At 34.4% G+C, this 16,488-nt stretch overlaps 1 protein-coding gene across 2 annotated transcripts in view; it reads right to left on the bottom strand.

Moving 5' to 3' along the window:
• DYNC1I2 (dynein cytoplasmic 1 intermediate chain 2) overlaps positions 1–16,488 on the bottom strand; it is a gene marked incomplete at its 5' end in the record, with an annotated part of 51,974 nt that overhangs the window by 7,615 nt on the left and 27,871 nt on the right. For both annotated transcript variants that reach the window (XM_082630373.1, XM_082630374.1), the window contains 8 exons: positions 7,120–7,264; positions 8,155–8,288; positions 8,607–8,720; positions 9,091–9,237; positions 10,127–10,252; positions 10,742–10,841; positions 10,957–11,119; positions 11,349–11,444. In XM_082630373.1, the coding sequence (XP_082486499.1) occupies positions 7,120–7,264; positions 8,155–8,288; positions 8,607–8,720; positions 9,091–9,237; positions 10,127–10,252; positions 10,742–10,841; positions 10,957–11,119; positions 11,349–11,444 (1,025 nt within the window). The remainder of the gene's footprint in view (positions 1–7,119; positions 7,265–8,154; positions 8,289–8,606; positions 8,721–9,090; positions 9,238–10,126; positions 10,253–10,741; positions 10,842–10,956; positions 11,120–11,348; positions 11,445–16,488) is intronic.

Here is a 16,488-nt window from a genome sequence, read left to right as displayed (position 1 = left end):
GGGACACCAAGTGATTCACGAGGGTAAGCTTCTCTTTACAGAATTATAAACATCTACAACTATACACGACAATATGAACAGTACCACAAGAATGCAAAACCCAGATTGTGAGAAACTAATAGGACAACCAACTTGGTTTCTTCAACAACAGCAGTAGCAAGAAAACAAGACAGGGAAGGAAACCCTATTTTAAGAGAGCGGCTCAAAAGATATGTCAATCGCAAATAAATGAACCTCATTTGGATCCTGCTTCAAACAAGTAAATAGTAAAAAAAAATTTTTAATGGAACGCTGGCTAGTTGATGAAATTAAGGAATCACTATTCGTTTTTGGGGGGTGTGACAATGATATGGTAGTATTACAGTTTTTTTTAATGACTATTTTTTAGAGATACATACTGTATATTTATAGATTAAATGATATGTCTGCATTTAAAATAATCCAGGACTGGGGAGGGAATATAAACGGGAATAGATAAAACAAGATTGGTCACGTGTTGATAATTTTAGAAGCTAGGTAATGAGTACAATGGTTTCATTATACTCCTCTTTCTGCTTTTGAATCTACTGGGAATTTTCCATAATAAAAAGTTTAAAATTATAAATTTAAAATTTTCAGATATCATAGTAAATGTCAACTGCATGATTATCTTAATAGCCAAAAATGTCTGTTTGTAATTAAGAAAACAAAAATTTTAACAAAACTTATAAGTAAGCTAAAAACAGAAACTAAGAGGGTTTTTTTCCTTCTTAAGGTCATTATTTTCCTATAACTCTCCTTGGCAACAATGCCAAGTGAAGTCTCCCTCTGAGGTAGTTTTCAACTTGGGATGAGTATCACAATCATCTGCAGAGTTTTTAAAAAATCCAGATGCAGGGCCCCACCCTCAATGTACTTCATCAGTCTTTTTGGTGTTGCTCCACTAGAGATTCTGATGCACAACAACGATTAAGAAACACTGTGCTAAGACCCGTAAATCCTGAGGCAATTGTATACTTCTTCAAGAAAATCCCAATTTTAGGCAATTTTATGGTCTCTCATCAAAGACTTAAAAGAGAAGTTGTTCACAGTCATGTGCACATGCTCGACTCTATAAGAATCTGTATTGGTCTACAAGATTTTTTTAATTAATGTTTAATTTTTATTTTTAAAGAAGGGGTTATCAGAAAAATGGGCAGACTTAAACAGGCACTTCACGAAATGGCCAATAAACACATGGAAAGGAGCTTAAGATAACCTCTTTAGTCTCAAGGTAATACAAATGAAAACCAAACTGCAATACAACTATACCCATCAGAGTAATTAAAATGAAAAAAAAAGGCAGAAAATACCAAGTGTCAGCAAGGTTGTAGAGCAAGGAAAACTTTCATATGCCACTGGTGAATTATAAACTGGTAAAACTATTTTAGAAATTTGCTTGGCAGTATCAACTAAAGCAGAATGCATGCATACCTTATGGCCAAGTATTTCCCTCCTAAGTATATGCCCAACAGAAATGAGCACTTGTGTCCATCAAAAGACACCTACAACTATGCTCATAGCAGCATTATCCATAACAACCCCAAACTACAATCAACCCAAATACCATCAGCAGCAGAATGGATAAATTATGGCATATTTACATAAGGGAATAGTATATATCTGAGAGAATAAACAACCTACGACTACCTTCAACAATATGGAATAACTCTCACAAACATAATGTTGAACAAAAGAAGTCAGATACAAATAAGTACATATCATATGATTCCATTTTTTATAAAATATGAAAAATGTTATATACAAATTAGATTAAAACTTACATAAAAATTACATCTCAAGTGAAAAAGAAGATTGCTGAATATCTCAGGAAATTATTAAATAAAATATTTCATCTATTCAGTGGACTATGATACAGCCAGAGGCAAAAAGTAGGATGTATTATAACTGGGTAAAAGATTATATTAAAAATAAAAATACACTAAATGGAAACATGTTCCCAAATTTTAAATGTAATTAGAAACCTTTGTAATTTATTTCAAGTTTAAAAAACACAGTCATCCAAGGATTAACAATTCTTCCCCCTCAAAGAGAAAGAAAGCATACATACAACACCAAAATTGTTTCAAAATATATTAATTTTATATATGATACTGCAAATTAAAATCCCAAATGGATCATTTGAAGTACTTTTTAATAGTAATACTTTTTCTTAACTTGAAGAGAACTTCTGCCTAAGTGGAAGAGGGGCAGCAGGAGAGAGCTGAAGAGGGGCGCCGGATATAAACTCTCATCTCAGGGCTACCGATAACTAGTTTTAAGGCTTTGGAGAAGTCACTTCTTCATTCCAGGCCCCTATTTCCTTATTTACAAAACAAAAGTTCTGTATCAGTGGTTCTGAACCTTGACTATACGTTGTAATCCCGCTAACCCTGGAGGGATTTTCAAAATTATGCTGTTGCCTGAGTCCCTTTAGATATTATGATTTAATCAGTCTGGGGTGCCAGGTGAGCACTAGAATTTTAAAAAATTGCCAAGGTGATTCTAATGTGACCAAAACTGAGAATTACTGAACTACATGATGTCTAAAGGTCACTGCAGCTCTAAAATTCTTATAAACGAAAGGTTTGCAAACATTTTTTTCAAAAGAATGAATCAAAAGAATGTATCATTCTTTGAACAATAGATAGCATTTGAATAATCAAAGGTAACTCATTCTAGTACAGTGGTGAATAAATAAATAAATAAACACTGTACGGTCAAGGGACAAACCATATTTTTTTCTGAGCTCTTTACAGTAATGGGTTAAATAGTGTCCCCCCACTCCCAGCCCCCTGCCAAATTCAAGTCTATGTGGAACCCGTAAATGTGTCGATATTGGAAAAAGGGTCTTTGCAGATGTAATTAAGCTGAGGTTATACTACTTAGAGTAGGCCCTAAATCTAGAGCACGACTGTTGTCTTAAAAGAAGAGAGAAATTTGGACAGAGACAAGTAGGAAAAGCTCCATGCGATGACAGAGGCAGAAACTGGAGTGATGCAGCTGGAAGCCAAAAAGCACAAGATTGCTGGCAACCACCAAAAACTAGAAAAGAGGCATGGAAAGAGGAACAGATTCTTCCTTAGAGCCTCCAAAAGTAACCAACCTTGCTAACACCTTGATTTCAAACTTCTAGCCTCCTGTGAGAGAATAAATTTCTGTTATTTTAAGTTACCCAGTTTGTGGCAATTTGTTACAGCAGCCCCAGGAAACTAATACAGTAATTCTGTATTTTTCTGGAGGTAACTGAGGAGTTCTAGACTAATAACCAAAAGAGTCCCTATAGTAAATCCATGAACGTAACAGTGAGGTGCTCTCCAGAGAAATGGGAAGTATGTCCTCACTTGGATCGGGACAGAAATAAACAGATTCTCATTAAAAAGAAACAATTCCAAGGGCAGAAATACCGTCCTATATAACCTGATGGAAGATACTAACTTTTTCAGAAGGAATGTGTCTATTAAAAGCAATGGAAATATACAGAAGCAGTCTTACAAGAAAAATGAAGACAGTGCCCAATTCAAGCACTGCTCAGGAGACAGCATTTCAGTCAATGGATCCTGAGGATTACCACCCACGGCAAGGTTATCTCTATGTGACGATGAATGAATCACGCTGTCTTTGCTTGATGCCACTAAACATTCAAATCAGAAAACTCCTTTTGTTCCAATTCCTTGCTAACCAAGCAACCTTCTGATTATAATTTGGCTTCCCGTGTGGGTTGTCTACAGGGAAACAATGAGCTGGTCAGGCGAGCGTGAGTATTTAGGCCTTCTGGCAGTTGTTTCTCATTGTAAATTAATAAATTGACCTTCTCCAACGCATCAGTGTCTTAGAAGCCTGTGAGTTCTAGTCAGCACTCCGTAGCTAATCGAACCTAGCAGACTGACAAAATTGAGTTTCTGACTATGCAAAGGATAGGCTGGACACTGGCCAACAAGTTACTATGGTATTTTCTAATAGTTAAAAAGGTTAAAGCTTTTCAAATAAGTGTTGAGCCTGGAATATACTGTGCATACATTAAAACATTTTGCCCTCCAAACAAATAATTCCTATATTTTGAGAGTAATCTGTAACAAGTATGGTTAAATGTGGTCGGCATATTAAGCTCATTTATCAGGTTGACCCCTAATCAAGTGCTTATGGAATCCTCAGGTTACCTTCAAGAAGCTTCTACTCCTCACATACTCTTGCTACCATTTTTCAGGACTGCCAAAGTGTTTCTGCTGTGAATTTTCAAATTTGGTGTTTTATAAAGTTAACAGTGTCTTTCAAATATATTAGAAGCAATGTCCTGGCCAGTTTAAATTAACCTTCACCAAAATGTGGAAAACGATCTATCTTCATCTTCTTTACTAAAAATAACTGAGTTTCAAAAAAGTAAACAATTTGATGATCCAGAACTCTGTCACTACATTAAAATTCCTGACTCTGCAAAAATTAGAAGCAGACGACAGAAGTAGATTACTTGAAACTAAATTTGAGGCGGTAACAAATTGAGATTTCTAGGGACTTTTTAGAGGACTTATAGAAAGGGAGAAAAAGAAAGAATCTTGTTTTGCTATTGGGGCAGAGACAGATCTTAAAGGATACAAAGACACAGCAATATCTAACGATTCGTTCTCCCAGTTTATGGGGACTCAATTCTTAGAGTTAGAAAACACTTAAAAAGTAAAGGCAAAGAAAAACATTTCAAGTCTGTTAAATTCATGAAGGTAAAGATACTGGTGTAAAAAGCTTAAAATGGAACTGGAACAATGTCTTTAAGAAGAGATTATTTTTAAACCTTGCCCATTATTCATTATCATTGTGTTGGAGAGCACAGAGGCTCTACTAAGTTTTCAGGGAAAAAATGAATACCAGCAACACAATTAACTATGAAGTATAAATCCAAGATCAAAACAATGACCTTGGGAGCCATAATATGGCCAAATAAAAAAAATGCTCAGCAGACTGTTGCTGCTCCACCCTTCACAGAGTAGAACTATTTGTGTGAAGATAAGTCAGAATAAAAGGTAATTCTTCTGATAAAGTTCTAGAGGGTACTTGCTATTCTACAAAAACACCCTGTTCTGTGTTGTCCTATCCTTTGGCCACTAACATTGGAGAGGTATGTATGCATGGCGGGGGTGGGAAGTGGAGAGCCATGTATCACAGTTGAATGAATAAATGAGTTTTCTATATGAAGCTCACATAAGGAAGCAATGCCTAGCTCAGTTAGCAAAGAAAGAGATATGCCTGGCTGTCATTCTTATTCAGTAGGCAGTTCTATGTTGAAATATAGCAAAATACAGGAACAAAAAATATCAACCACCAATCAACCAGCTGTGTAGTACCATAAAAGCAAGCATCAATCAGTCTGCTATCATAAATATAAGTTTTGTTCTTGCTTAGGCAAGATGAAGTCTTCATTTTCCAGTCCTATTTGGTAATATATGTAAGAATGGAAGCCTCAAATTTAAAGATAAAAGAAGGATGGCAAACTGAAACCCTGAGATATTAAAAATAATAAATCTACAAATAGATAAAAGATTCTTTTCAATTACTGAAAAAGGAAGCTGGCCAACAATCTAAGAAAGATGTAACACTTCCTGTGTCTCTATAAAGGACTACCAAGGTGAAAGCGTAACCAGAAATCTAGCCACTTACGTGGCTGCCTACAGCCGAGAGAGAGAGAGAGTTGGCTTCATCTTTCCAATTCTGCATCTTGCTTTGGTTTTACTAGCTGGATTATGCGTTTCTTTGCTGGTGGTTGTGAGAATCTTCTACCTCTACCTTTTGCCACTGTATAAATCTCATTCAAAAAAAAAAATTCAAGAACAATCCAGGAAAGAAAACAGATGATTGACACTATATGCATTCAGACAGAGCGTCTGATCTCCATGAAGAGGAAAAGGAGGAACCGAATGAATATTAAGTGCCTATCATGCTAGACACTGGGTTAAGCACTATTTAATATGTTTTCCTTCATTAGACTTAAATGCTATTTTTATGCCTGCTAATTAATCCCAAACCTGAAAATGTTCAATTTTAAGAGAAAGTTTTCTAACTCACTAAGAAAGCATCAAGAAAGGACAAGAGTGAATAGTGAGTTCATCCCTGATTTCTGAGGCCAGCATTTGATAAATAAATGAGTTCCACAGTCATAGTGAAGAATACCTCTTAAGACCACTAGGTTTTCTCAAAGAAATTGAAGAATCAAATAAAGTTAGGATAAGGCAGACGGAAACATGAAAAAACACAGCTTAAAATTTAACTTAAATAGAATCTGATATTTCAAGTATGCAGCTTTGCCAGCAGCAATGTAATACTGCAGAAAAGCCAGACAGAAAAGTCAAGGCACTTTAATTTTTAAATGGGGTCAAATGAAACTACAAGGCCTATCACAGGAAGAAATGTTCCCTACCTGGATTTGCCGTGAGACTTTCAATGAGGCAGGGCAATGTCACATCTACCTGGAATTGCTGTGGGATCAGGAAGCACTTTATAACATAAATGGTTTTTCAAAGCTGATTAAAACCCAGACAAACTATTTAAATTATGTATTGCAGAAAACAAAAATGTATATGCATCCATATATATGTACATAGAAGTCTTTACACAATACTTTCTTAATGATTCCAGTTTATGATGTATAGTCTCACTGTATAAGACTTACTGTACCTCAGGTTTTATCTATCTTTTCTCCGGTTTCCATCAGCTCTGTGAGCCAATGCAGTTCTGAATAGCTTCTAAAAGCTCTTCAAAGAGCAAATGCACAGCTTTTGTGTTGGGCTATAGGGCAGCTACGTGAGTGCCATGTGAGATCCTCAGCGGCTTTTCCTCCAACTCAGTTCAGGGTAAGCGGTTCTGTGCTTGAAAAGCCTGAAGTGGTGGGAAGATTGGTCTTGGTCATGTGTGGGATTACCACACTTGTCAGGCTACTTTTAAGAAAACTTCAACATCTAGTTGTTCATTCATGTTCTGTGTAACTTATTAGGTTTGATCTATCAGTAAATCATTCTAAGCTATTAGGAGGCTTTTTGTCTTTCCCATGTAGTAATAGAGCACCACCTTGTGTCAGAAACCTGAGTACTTGACTAGACATCTGTTTTTAGATACCTTAGTTGTCCAAAGTTTTACTGTCCAGTCAAATGATGAAGTGACAAAAAGATGTGAGAAGTCCACTGCTCCAACAGCTGCATGACAATGAATACCAGTAATTGGTCCTTGATGCCCTTCGAACATCTCACTGATTCCAGCTTTGCTGTTTCATAAGAGTGAAAATAGGGAAATCTCTTGTAAGTAGACCACTTATAAATATATGTTATCATGGGTTTATTTATTACACTTTGACATAATTTCAACAAACTTAACTCTGTGCTCCTAACACATAAGAATAATTATGTTGAGTGTTACCTATCCAGATTTGATAAGGCTACTTAAGTGGTTAAGTACATTTTGGAACCATAAACATCATGCTATTGATAACAGAAATCAAAAGTCCAATATCTGAGGTTCTGAGGTGGTGGAATAGAGACAAATGAATGCTACATGTAAGAGAGAGAATCTGGGCTACTTTTAAATCAAAAGCTTTGAAGTGAAGGTGATCTGTACTTGAGATGAAATCAGAACACTCAATTTTTTTTTTAAAGGAAGCAGTTGATAAGGTGCTAGACAATTTCAAAACAGGTTGAACAGCAGGAGAAATACTTAGTCAATTTAAAACGTGTATGTGACATCATTACTGTGCGATTATCAGGAGGACTGAACTAAGGCTCAAAGTCCAAATAAATCAAGATGGAAAAACAGCTGAAAATCTTATTTACAACTTTAAAGGTCAGTATGTGGCATGTGCATTTTGTATCTGTAACTGCTGAATGCTACTTCCTACCACTAACTTTTGTGAGCACGTCCACACGTACAAAAATCACAACACACCACAACCCTCAAAATCCAGAACACATCATGATCCAAAATAACCTTTTATTTTAAAAAAGTATTTAAGTTTTAATTTTATATACCTGAATTTAAATAATTTGTCACAAATAACGAGTGGCTCTAGGACAGATTTCTACTTGAATAAGAGGCAATTTGTTTTAATACGATTATTCAAGAGAGAATTTTAAATAATTGTAAATTCCAGTTTAGATTTACCTGCCATGGCGGCATGCTGTGTACACAGAACCTTCTTCACTCCCAACAACGAAGTTGTTGACATCTCCAACAGGGAAGGACATAGATGTCACAGCGACTGCCTTTGACTGTTTATGAACCAATTCCATGCTATCCTACACAGAAAAAATTGAGTAAATTATTTTGTAAACTTATAATTTTTAATTTTTTAAAGAAAATTTTCTAGTCTTATTTAGTTTATAAACAATTATTTTACTATACTATTTATATAAATTTAGTTTGATTAAATGAAGCAGGTTTGAAAATGAAGTATATATACCTCAAATTACATTTATACATGTTTAGATTTATAAACTTTTACTATAATACTATTATAAAACATTTATGAAAAACATAAGCTAGGGTTTATATAGACTTAAAAAAAAATACCAGTATTTGCCTCAAAATTTCAGAGCTTTCCAAGTTTAACCTACCTGTGGATGGGAAAGCATGTCCAGACTCCATGAACAAATTTTTCCATCAGTAGAGATACTAATCAGATTGTGAGCGTTCTGTGTTCCAACAACATTTACACAATATACAGGATGCTAAAGAAAGCAATATTAAAGAAAGTTTTCTGGGATTATTTTACCAAAAAAAAAAAAAAGAAATAATTTTTACTGTATAATCACAGGTGTTCTGTTTCATATCCAGTCTCATATCTTGACGGCATTTTTAATGTGAAGTTCGATGCTATTCCGTAGATTAGCAAAACATTATCTCAGAAGAGAGATGAGTTTCTAATAAAATAGATTTCCAAAAATACAAAGAAAAAAAAAAGCCTTCAGTTTTGGTTGCTAAATGATGAGAAATTCACACAGCAAAGGAAACACATTTTGAGACTACTCTGATGGACACTACTAAGTATTTAATGGTGAAAGAAGACAGAAATCTAATGGAAATAACCCCTTTGCTTACTGTGTGTGCTGCAGCTGACAGTGGAGTTCTTTGCACCGGAGTTCTTTTATTGCTACGGTTATCCCACAGCACAATCTGGCCTGAATATGTACCACCAACAACCAGATTTGGATGAAATTTTGCAAATGTAGCAGACATAACGGCTGACTGCAAATAAGCAAGATTTTTATATTTAAGGTTCAAATGGAAGAAGCGTGACAAGTTATAAAAATAAATCTATATCCAAAACATTTTCCCCTTTATTGTAAAGTATCAGAGATTATAAAACCAGTAAATAAATACACTTAAAAATTTCATTTTGCTTTAGAACATAAGATACAGCTTTAGAATAGTTTTGCTTAAAAGTCAAATGTAATGATTGTTTACAGAAATGTTTAAGCAATGTTAAGCAAAAATTATTTAATTTGATTACATCATTAAATCAGAAGATAACTGGCTCTCCTTTAGCTTCTGACAGTAATCTGACAACAGAGTATAAGCTAGTTTTGATTCAGTTAAGTGTTTTTGCAGAATTATGATATTATTAAAAGATTATAACATGCAACCAGAAAGGCTTGCAAATTCTAACCTCCCACGAAATCCACTTTAAAAATCTGCATCTGTTTCCTACTTCAAACATATGTTTCTACTTAAAACTATCTAGTTCCAACTCCTCAGGCCATGTATAAGTAATTCAGTGGGCCAACCATCTAATTGTATATTCAGCAAATAAGTTCCTGAGAAACTCCCTGTAGAAAAGACATTTTATAAAAGATTCCTTTTATACAATCAGTCACAATAACAGAAAATCACAACTGCAAAGGACTTTAGGTGTGATTAAACATAAGAGATGTCAGAAAAGCTAGAAAACGCAGATCATGTTGAACTGAGAAGTCTTCAGTTTTTCATTAACATCTGTTTGCAAATATGGGGTGGTTGGTTTAGTAAATGCCAATCCAATGAAATCATTATGCTGACAAGAAAAGAAGAAAGGCACTTGTCTAAATTCATTAGTGAATTCTTAAACTTGGGAAGGACTGCTAAAAGACCATCTTACCTGGCAGTGAAACACATACTCTGGAGTAGTTTTTTTGTATTTCATATTCCATACAAGGGCCACACCATCAGGCTCGTGAGGAGCATCTTCGTTGTTATTATAGGAAGCCACAAGTAACTCTGGATACTGCTCGCAAGAATCAAGTGGGAAAAAAACGCTATGCATAATGAGAACTGTTTTACATTCCTAGTTACTCAACTGTTATTATTAAATTATTCGGAAAATACAAATTCCTAACACTTCACCAAGAAATATATCTCTAGAGTTATGCTTGCTGGAACATTAGTAAAACCTTAAATTAGTTTAGTTATTTTAAATGTTTTAATGTTAAAATATTTTATTAAAATATGTTTTGCAATTCTATCCAAAGAATTTGGTGAGCAATTAAAATTAGTAAAACTGGGCTGTGGCATAAATAAACTCTTGATTTTTAAATATAGTGTTTCCAATCCTTTCTTCCTAAGTACATAAGACAACCATAACCTTAGAACCATCATCCATTGTAATTTTCAATAATATACATTGACTTAATTACACAAAGTTTCCACAATTAAAACTACCTGCTTACTGGAATTCAAAAATGAGTTAATAGCAACCAGTTATGTTATAATTTACCTGAGATGACCAATCCAAACAACTAACAACCCGATGCTTTGACCAACGTTCATCAAAAAATTGTCGATTTAATGACAGTTTAGCACCTGCTTGAATCTCTCTACAGAAAAAGACGAAAAAAAAAAAACAACCAACAACTGTGTTATAACTTCCCACTCTTAATCTTAAAGTAATTTAACATTGCTGAACCCATAATTTTAGCAATTAAACATTACCCTTCTTTGTCTTCCAAATCTCTTCCACTGTAGTCAAAGAAGATGTTAATCTGCTCAGAAAGAGCTCTTTCTACAATTCTTGTAGAATGGTCGAAGAAACTTAAAAATTCCTCAGAGTGCAAGATTTGCTGCTTTTCTTCTTCAGTCAGCTCGTGCGGGGGGGCTGTGAGGCAAACGTTTTTCTGAAGTCGGATTTATGCCACTCAGATCATGTCACCTCACTATCACAATTTGCGTCAATGAATGCCACTCATTTTTTTCCAAGCAGATTCACCTCTTTGATTTAGAGCATTTTATTCTACTTTAATATATAAATAATAAAAGCAGTCTTAACAGGAATCAACAAAATTTTTTTAATTCTTTTTTTTTTTAAGTTGAATTCTTTAAGATACCTTTACTATCACTTTCTTCATCTTTCTTTAAAGTTTTCTCTTCCTCAGGTTCAATAGGTGGTTTAGGAGTCACTACATCATCTTCTTCCTCTTCATCTGAAAAAACAGAACAATAACACAAAAATTATTTTCATGAAAATAACTGATAACTCTTGAGGTAATTATTTCAGAAAGTATCACAACTCTTTAGATAAAAGCAAAAGTGAACTACTGATAAGACAGAACAAGTACAAATAATATAAATTTTATCAATACAATTTTTAAAAAAAGAATTAAGTGGAACTTCTTGGTTTTTATACATACCTATGTGGTAACTCAGCAATAGTCATATCAAATTCTGTAGCAACATAAACTGAAATAAGATATATAAGCAACTAGGATGAGTCCCTCATGGAAATCTCTAAAAGCTTGCAAGCATTTATCATTCCAGACAGAACAACATGCAACTCCTACATAGTTTTATGTAGCATGCTGACACATTAATGCTGTAAAATGAAGAAAATCAAATGTCTAAAATAGCCTACAGAGCTGGCTGCTTACTTGTGATCTGAAACCATCAGTGTCTAATGGGTCTTCATATGGCATAAAGACGGCTTACATTAACTCTCAGGTTGCTATTTGAGAGGCAGATTTTAAAGATAATAGCTATGAGACCACATTTTCTATTCTGTCATTTTAAATGCAAGTCTCATTATCTACCGTTACATGATGTGGCAATAAGCACTTAACATAATGTTTTCTTAACTTGAATAAAAATACATATTGAGATAATATACAATGTTTATAAGACTTTTAAAAATTATTAAATCTCCCCTTATACCCCCAAACCAGGAAATAACTTTAAATTACTTATTTTAAAATGTTCTAGAACATACAACTCTGCCTACCTTCTCTTTCACTACATACTGAGATGGATTTTTATTAAGCAAATGCTTATTTTTATTGCCTAAACAGATGTGTCATTTGTCTATGAGGGAATGGCAGCAGGCGTCTGCGGCAAAGTGCATCTCAAGTAATGAGTCCATTCAGTAAGGGGATTTTACTTGTTAGTTATAGTCATTTCCCCGACCTATGTTCAAAATTATCTAAAACACACATACATACAACATACACAAAAGAATGGTCAAGGATGGGAACCAGCTGCCAAGTCATGGTCCCAGCAGCCAGGCCAGCTGACTAGATAGCAACAACCAGATGGCACTGCTGGGATTGTGTCTTTCTGCTACAAGGTGGCAATGGGATGGCATAACATTCTTCCGCTTGACTGCTTCCAATCCTGTCTCTCCCCAATGGCGAGCCTGTGCAATTACCCACACTCCAGGAGGCCTACAGATAAGCCTTTACCCTGCAAACAAAATGCAGCTTGTAGGCCACACCAGCTGCCAAACCACACACATAGTGTTAGGTGTGGAGAGCTATGAAAATCTTTCTAACTCTATAGTATAAGCAATAAAAATGTAACTGTACCTGTAGGAAAGAAAGCTTTAAATGACACTGTATACTGCACACAATGATACAACCTCCAACTTAATCAAAATGATAATGACGTGTGCCAATCCTACATTACTTGAAATTGAGCGATTTTTACGTTCTGACAAGTTTACAGAACTAGGATAAATGGCACGAATGATTTCAATATATGCTCATACTTTTGAACCAAATGGTGAAGGTTAAAATTTTTCCTTTCAAGGGCCTCAATCAGCCACAAAGGAAAACAGTAATCACTGTCTTTTCAGCCAGCCCAACCGCATTTGTCAGCCCTTTCTCCGTCAATGCAGCCAGAGCAATCAACCTGCCAAACATTCAGAATGGAAAAACAATCTGAAAATACAGGGTATAATGCACCTGCCAGTGAAAATGGCCATTTCAAGAAAAGCTAGTGATCTCAGTGACCCCGCTGAGGAGGCGGTGGTGCAAAGGGGAAAGAACACGTAAAAGAATTCTTAGTGATCGCCACTCTCTTGCACACTGACACTTCCTTACAAAGCATGCCAATGACAGCTTTTGTGCTACTTAAAAAAATGAAAGCTTTTTTTTGGGCAAAATAATCACACAGAAAAACAGAAAGACAGTACTCCTTTTTAGATGAATTCTCATATACAACGGATTATTAATCTGAAAACAGTGTAACTGGTAACAATTCTATACTGTACTGCTCCAACATTACAATGAAATTCTACCATAAAGTCACCTGCCAGTGTAATGTAGTAAAATAATTTAATTGTACTTAAGTTGACTTTTAGAGTAACAGGATATTTACTTCAATTAAAAATTAAGTCTAGGGACTTCCCTGATGGTGCAGTGGTTAAGAATCCACCTGCCAAGGCAGGAGACACGGATTCGAGCCCTGGTCCAGGAAGATCCCACATGCCCTGGAGCAACTAAGCCCGTGCACCACAACTACTGAGCCCGTGGGCCTAGAGCCCATACTCCGCAGCAAGAGAAGCCACCGCAATGAGAAGCCCATGCACCGCAACGAAGAGTAGCCCCGCTCACCGCAACCAGAGGAAGCCCGCACGCAGCAACGAAGACCCAACGCAGCCAAAGTAAGTAAATAAATAAATTTATAAATTATCTATAAAAAAATTAAGTCTGAAAATATGTATTTTTCCATTTTCTGCTAATACTGTCAGTTATCTTAATCAATTTTGTCGACTAGTAGGGTTCACTGTATGTAAATCCTGAAATCAAAGATAGGGAATCTGAGTTACCCTGGACAAGTCATTCTTAAGCACTGTGAATTATAAATTACAGCCTCCTATCCACATCATATTTCCCTCCCTCAACTTTGTTGCATTATACGGTTTCTAAGTACCATTTCCAATGACAGGTGTCAAATTCCTGTCATAATGCATATGGTCGGTACTTCAGTGCTAAGTGACCTCATAATCTATATACTTAACAGAAAAGATCGTGCTTATAGACACTCTTTTCCTTTTAAAATTTAAAATGTAGATGAAGTATGGTAAACAGTCATCTGTATCTGCCTACTTTATGGCATTTGCCATGCTAACTTGCCCATATAGATTACTTTAGTTGTGTCTGAATGATGAGTATAATCTATTTAAATACTTGTTTTCAGGATTTTATTTTAGAATGAATGTACATAGCTCTCTTTCTAGATGAATTAAAAATTGATTTAAAAATTATGATAGACACTTAAACCCAAGCTTCATAAAAATGACTAAGCTAAATAAAAATTCCAGGAACATTACAAAAATGATCCGTTCTTTAAAAGTACAAAACAGTATTTTTGTTATAAAGCTGATTATCTATATATACCAAATATTTGGCAAAAAATGCCTAACATCAGTAACATCAGATTAGAGACTGTTCCTCTGAAACAAATACACTTCTCTTATTAAAAACTAATACAATTAGCTACTAAAAAACTATTAACATGACCAAAAATATAGTATTACAATTCTAAAGATTTTCTAGGCTAGTCCCTATTACATGATTATCTATAATATATTTAAAACTAAAAAAGACTGCAACAGAGCAGGAAGACTGAAAAATGGGACTGCCATGTCACATCAATTTATTGATGAATATTCATCACAATATGCTAAGTGGTTAACTCCATGCTTTCTCTGACAGGGAATCTAAGGTTATAAACTGAGCAGTAAAGAATGCATAAAAGTAGCAGTTACTTTTAAAATGACAAATCTCTTGTCAATGAATGCTAAGACTAGCTTTAATGAACCACTGAATTTTTACTGAGTTAACATCAAAATTGTGATGTATTTTGGTGAGATGGAAAGAAAAGCAGTTTTGTAAATTAAGCTGCACCTAGAAATAACACCAAAGAATGAAATTCCAGTTGTTGAAATAATCTGTTACAGTGGAGTACGTTAATCAAAGTTAAATCATCTGTGAAATGGGTGGCTTTTGTTAAGCTGAAGGAAGGAGTCTTCAGAGCAAGTTTTCTCATCTGTATGTCACGTGACATTTAAGAGATATCTAAGAATAAGCCACAAAGCACGCTTTGAATTATTTTAAAATATTACAACATATTTAACAGGTAATATGAAAGATCCTAGAAAATCCTCACTAAACACTGATACTCTTTATTCTATCACTTATCACAATTAATGCTCAGTATGAGGTCAAAAATAAATCTCATCATCAGGGCATTAATGTTGTTTAGGAAATACATTTGTTGTCTATAAATTTATTAACTAGTTTCATCATACTGGTGTACTGTATTTTAAGATAGTTTAATATCTTATGAAGAATTTCTAATTTACAAAGTAGTCTGATTTCTCATGATACAAAGGAAGTTGCCACTGAGTTCCAAAAACCAGGAAATGTGTTGCATATAAAAACATAATTTACAAAAATTCAACTTATAAATAACTTCATAAACAAAATGAGATTAGAGGGAAATGCTTCAATCATAAGTTGAAAAGTACACGTTAGATATGAATGATTTTCCTTTAATATTTTCAAAATAATCCTTTCTTTTCTGGATCAACATCCTTTTGAATCACTTCATTTCGATCCATTTGTCCATAATTTCATCTTCTTATACTTTACTCTTTAAAATCAATATTAAGAAAATCTTATATTAGGACAAAACTTCATGAATGTATCAATGGAATTCATTCCTTTTATTTTTTTAAACACCCAGAATCAGATGCAAGGTCACTTGGATTTCCTTAATAATTTAGATCTTCAACAAGGGAAAATTTTAATTGGGAAATATTTTGAATATAGATCTAATGCTAATTTGGAAGATAAATAAAAAAGGAGTAATACTTTAATTATACATAACATTTACTTTAACACAGAATTTGTCTCTCTACATTGTCTCTTTTTATGTAAAATTCAGATTTTATTTAGGCAGTATTGGCATCATTAACACAGATCCTGTTATCTGTGATCTCATAAATATTACATTTTTCTGAGGCCACAATTTCAGATATGCTGATTAAAGTCTTTCAATCAAGGTTACGAATAAATGCTTCAATTTTCAATTATTTTTATATTCTCACAGATTCTCTGAGGGTTAAAACTAATTTATTACATGTGTTATTTATTCCAGGATTTTTTTAAAAAATCCATTTTAGACAAGGGTACTATTAAACCAGAAGGCCCACAGATTTAGTCTACTTGGGAAGTATGGATTCCAGATGTT

This window comes from Mesoplodon mirus (assembly GCF_964341445.2).
Source record: "Mesoplodon mirus genome assembly, chromosome: 8".
Taxonomy (NCBI): Eukaryota; Metazoa; Chordata; class Mammalia; order Artiodactyla; family Ziphiidae; genus Mesoplodon; species Mesoplodon mirus.
This window is presented reverse-complemented; position numbering and strand designations above follow the sequence as displayed.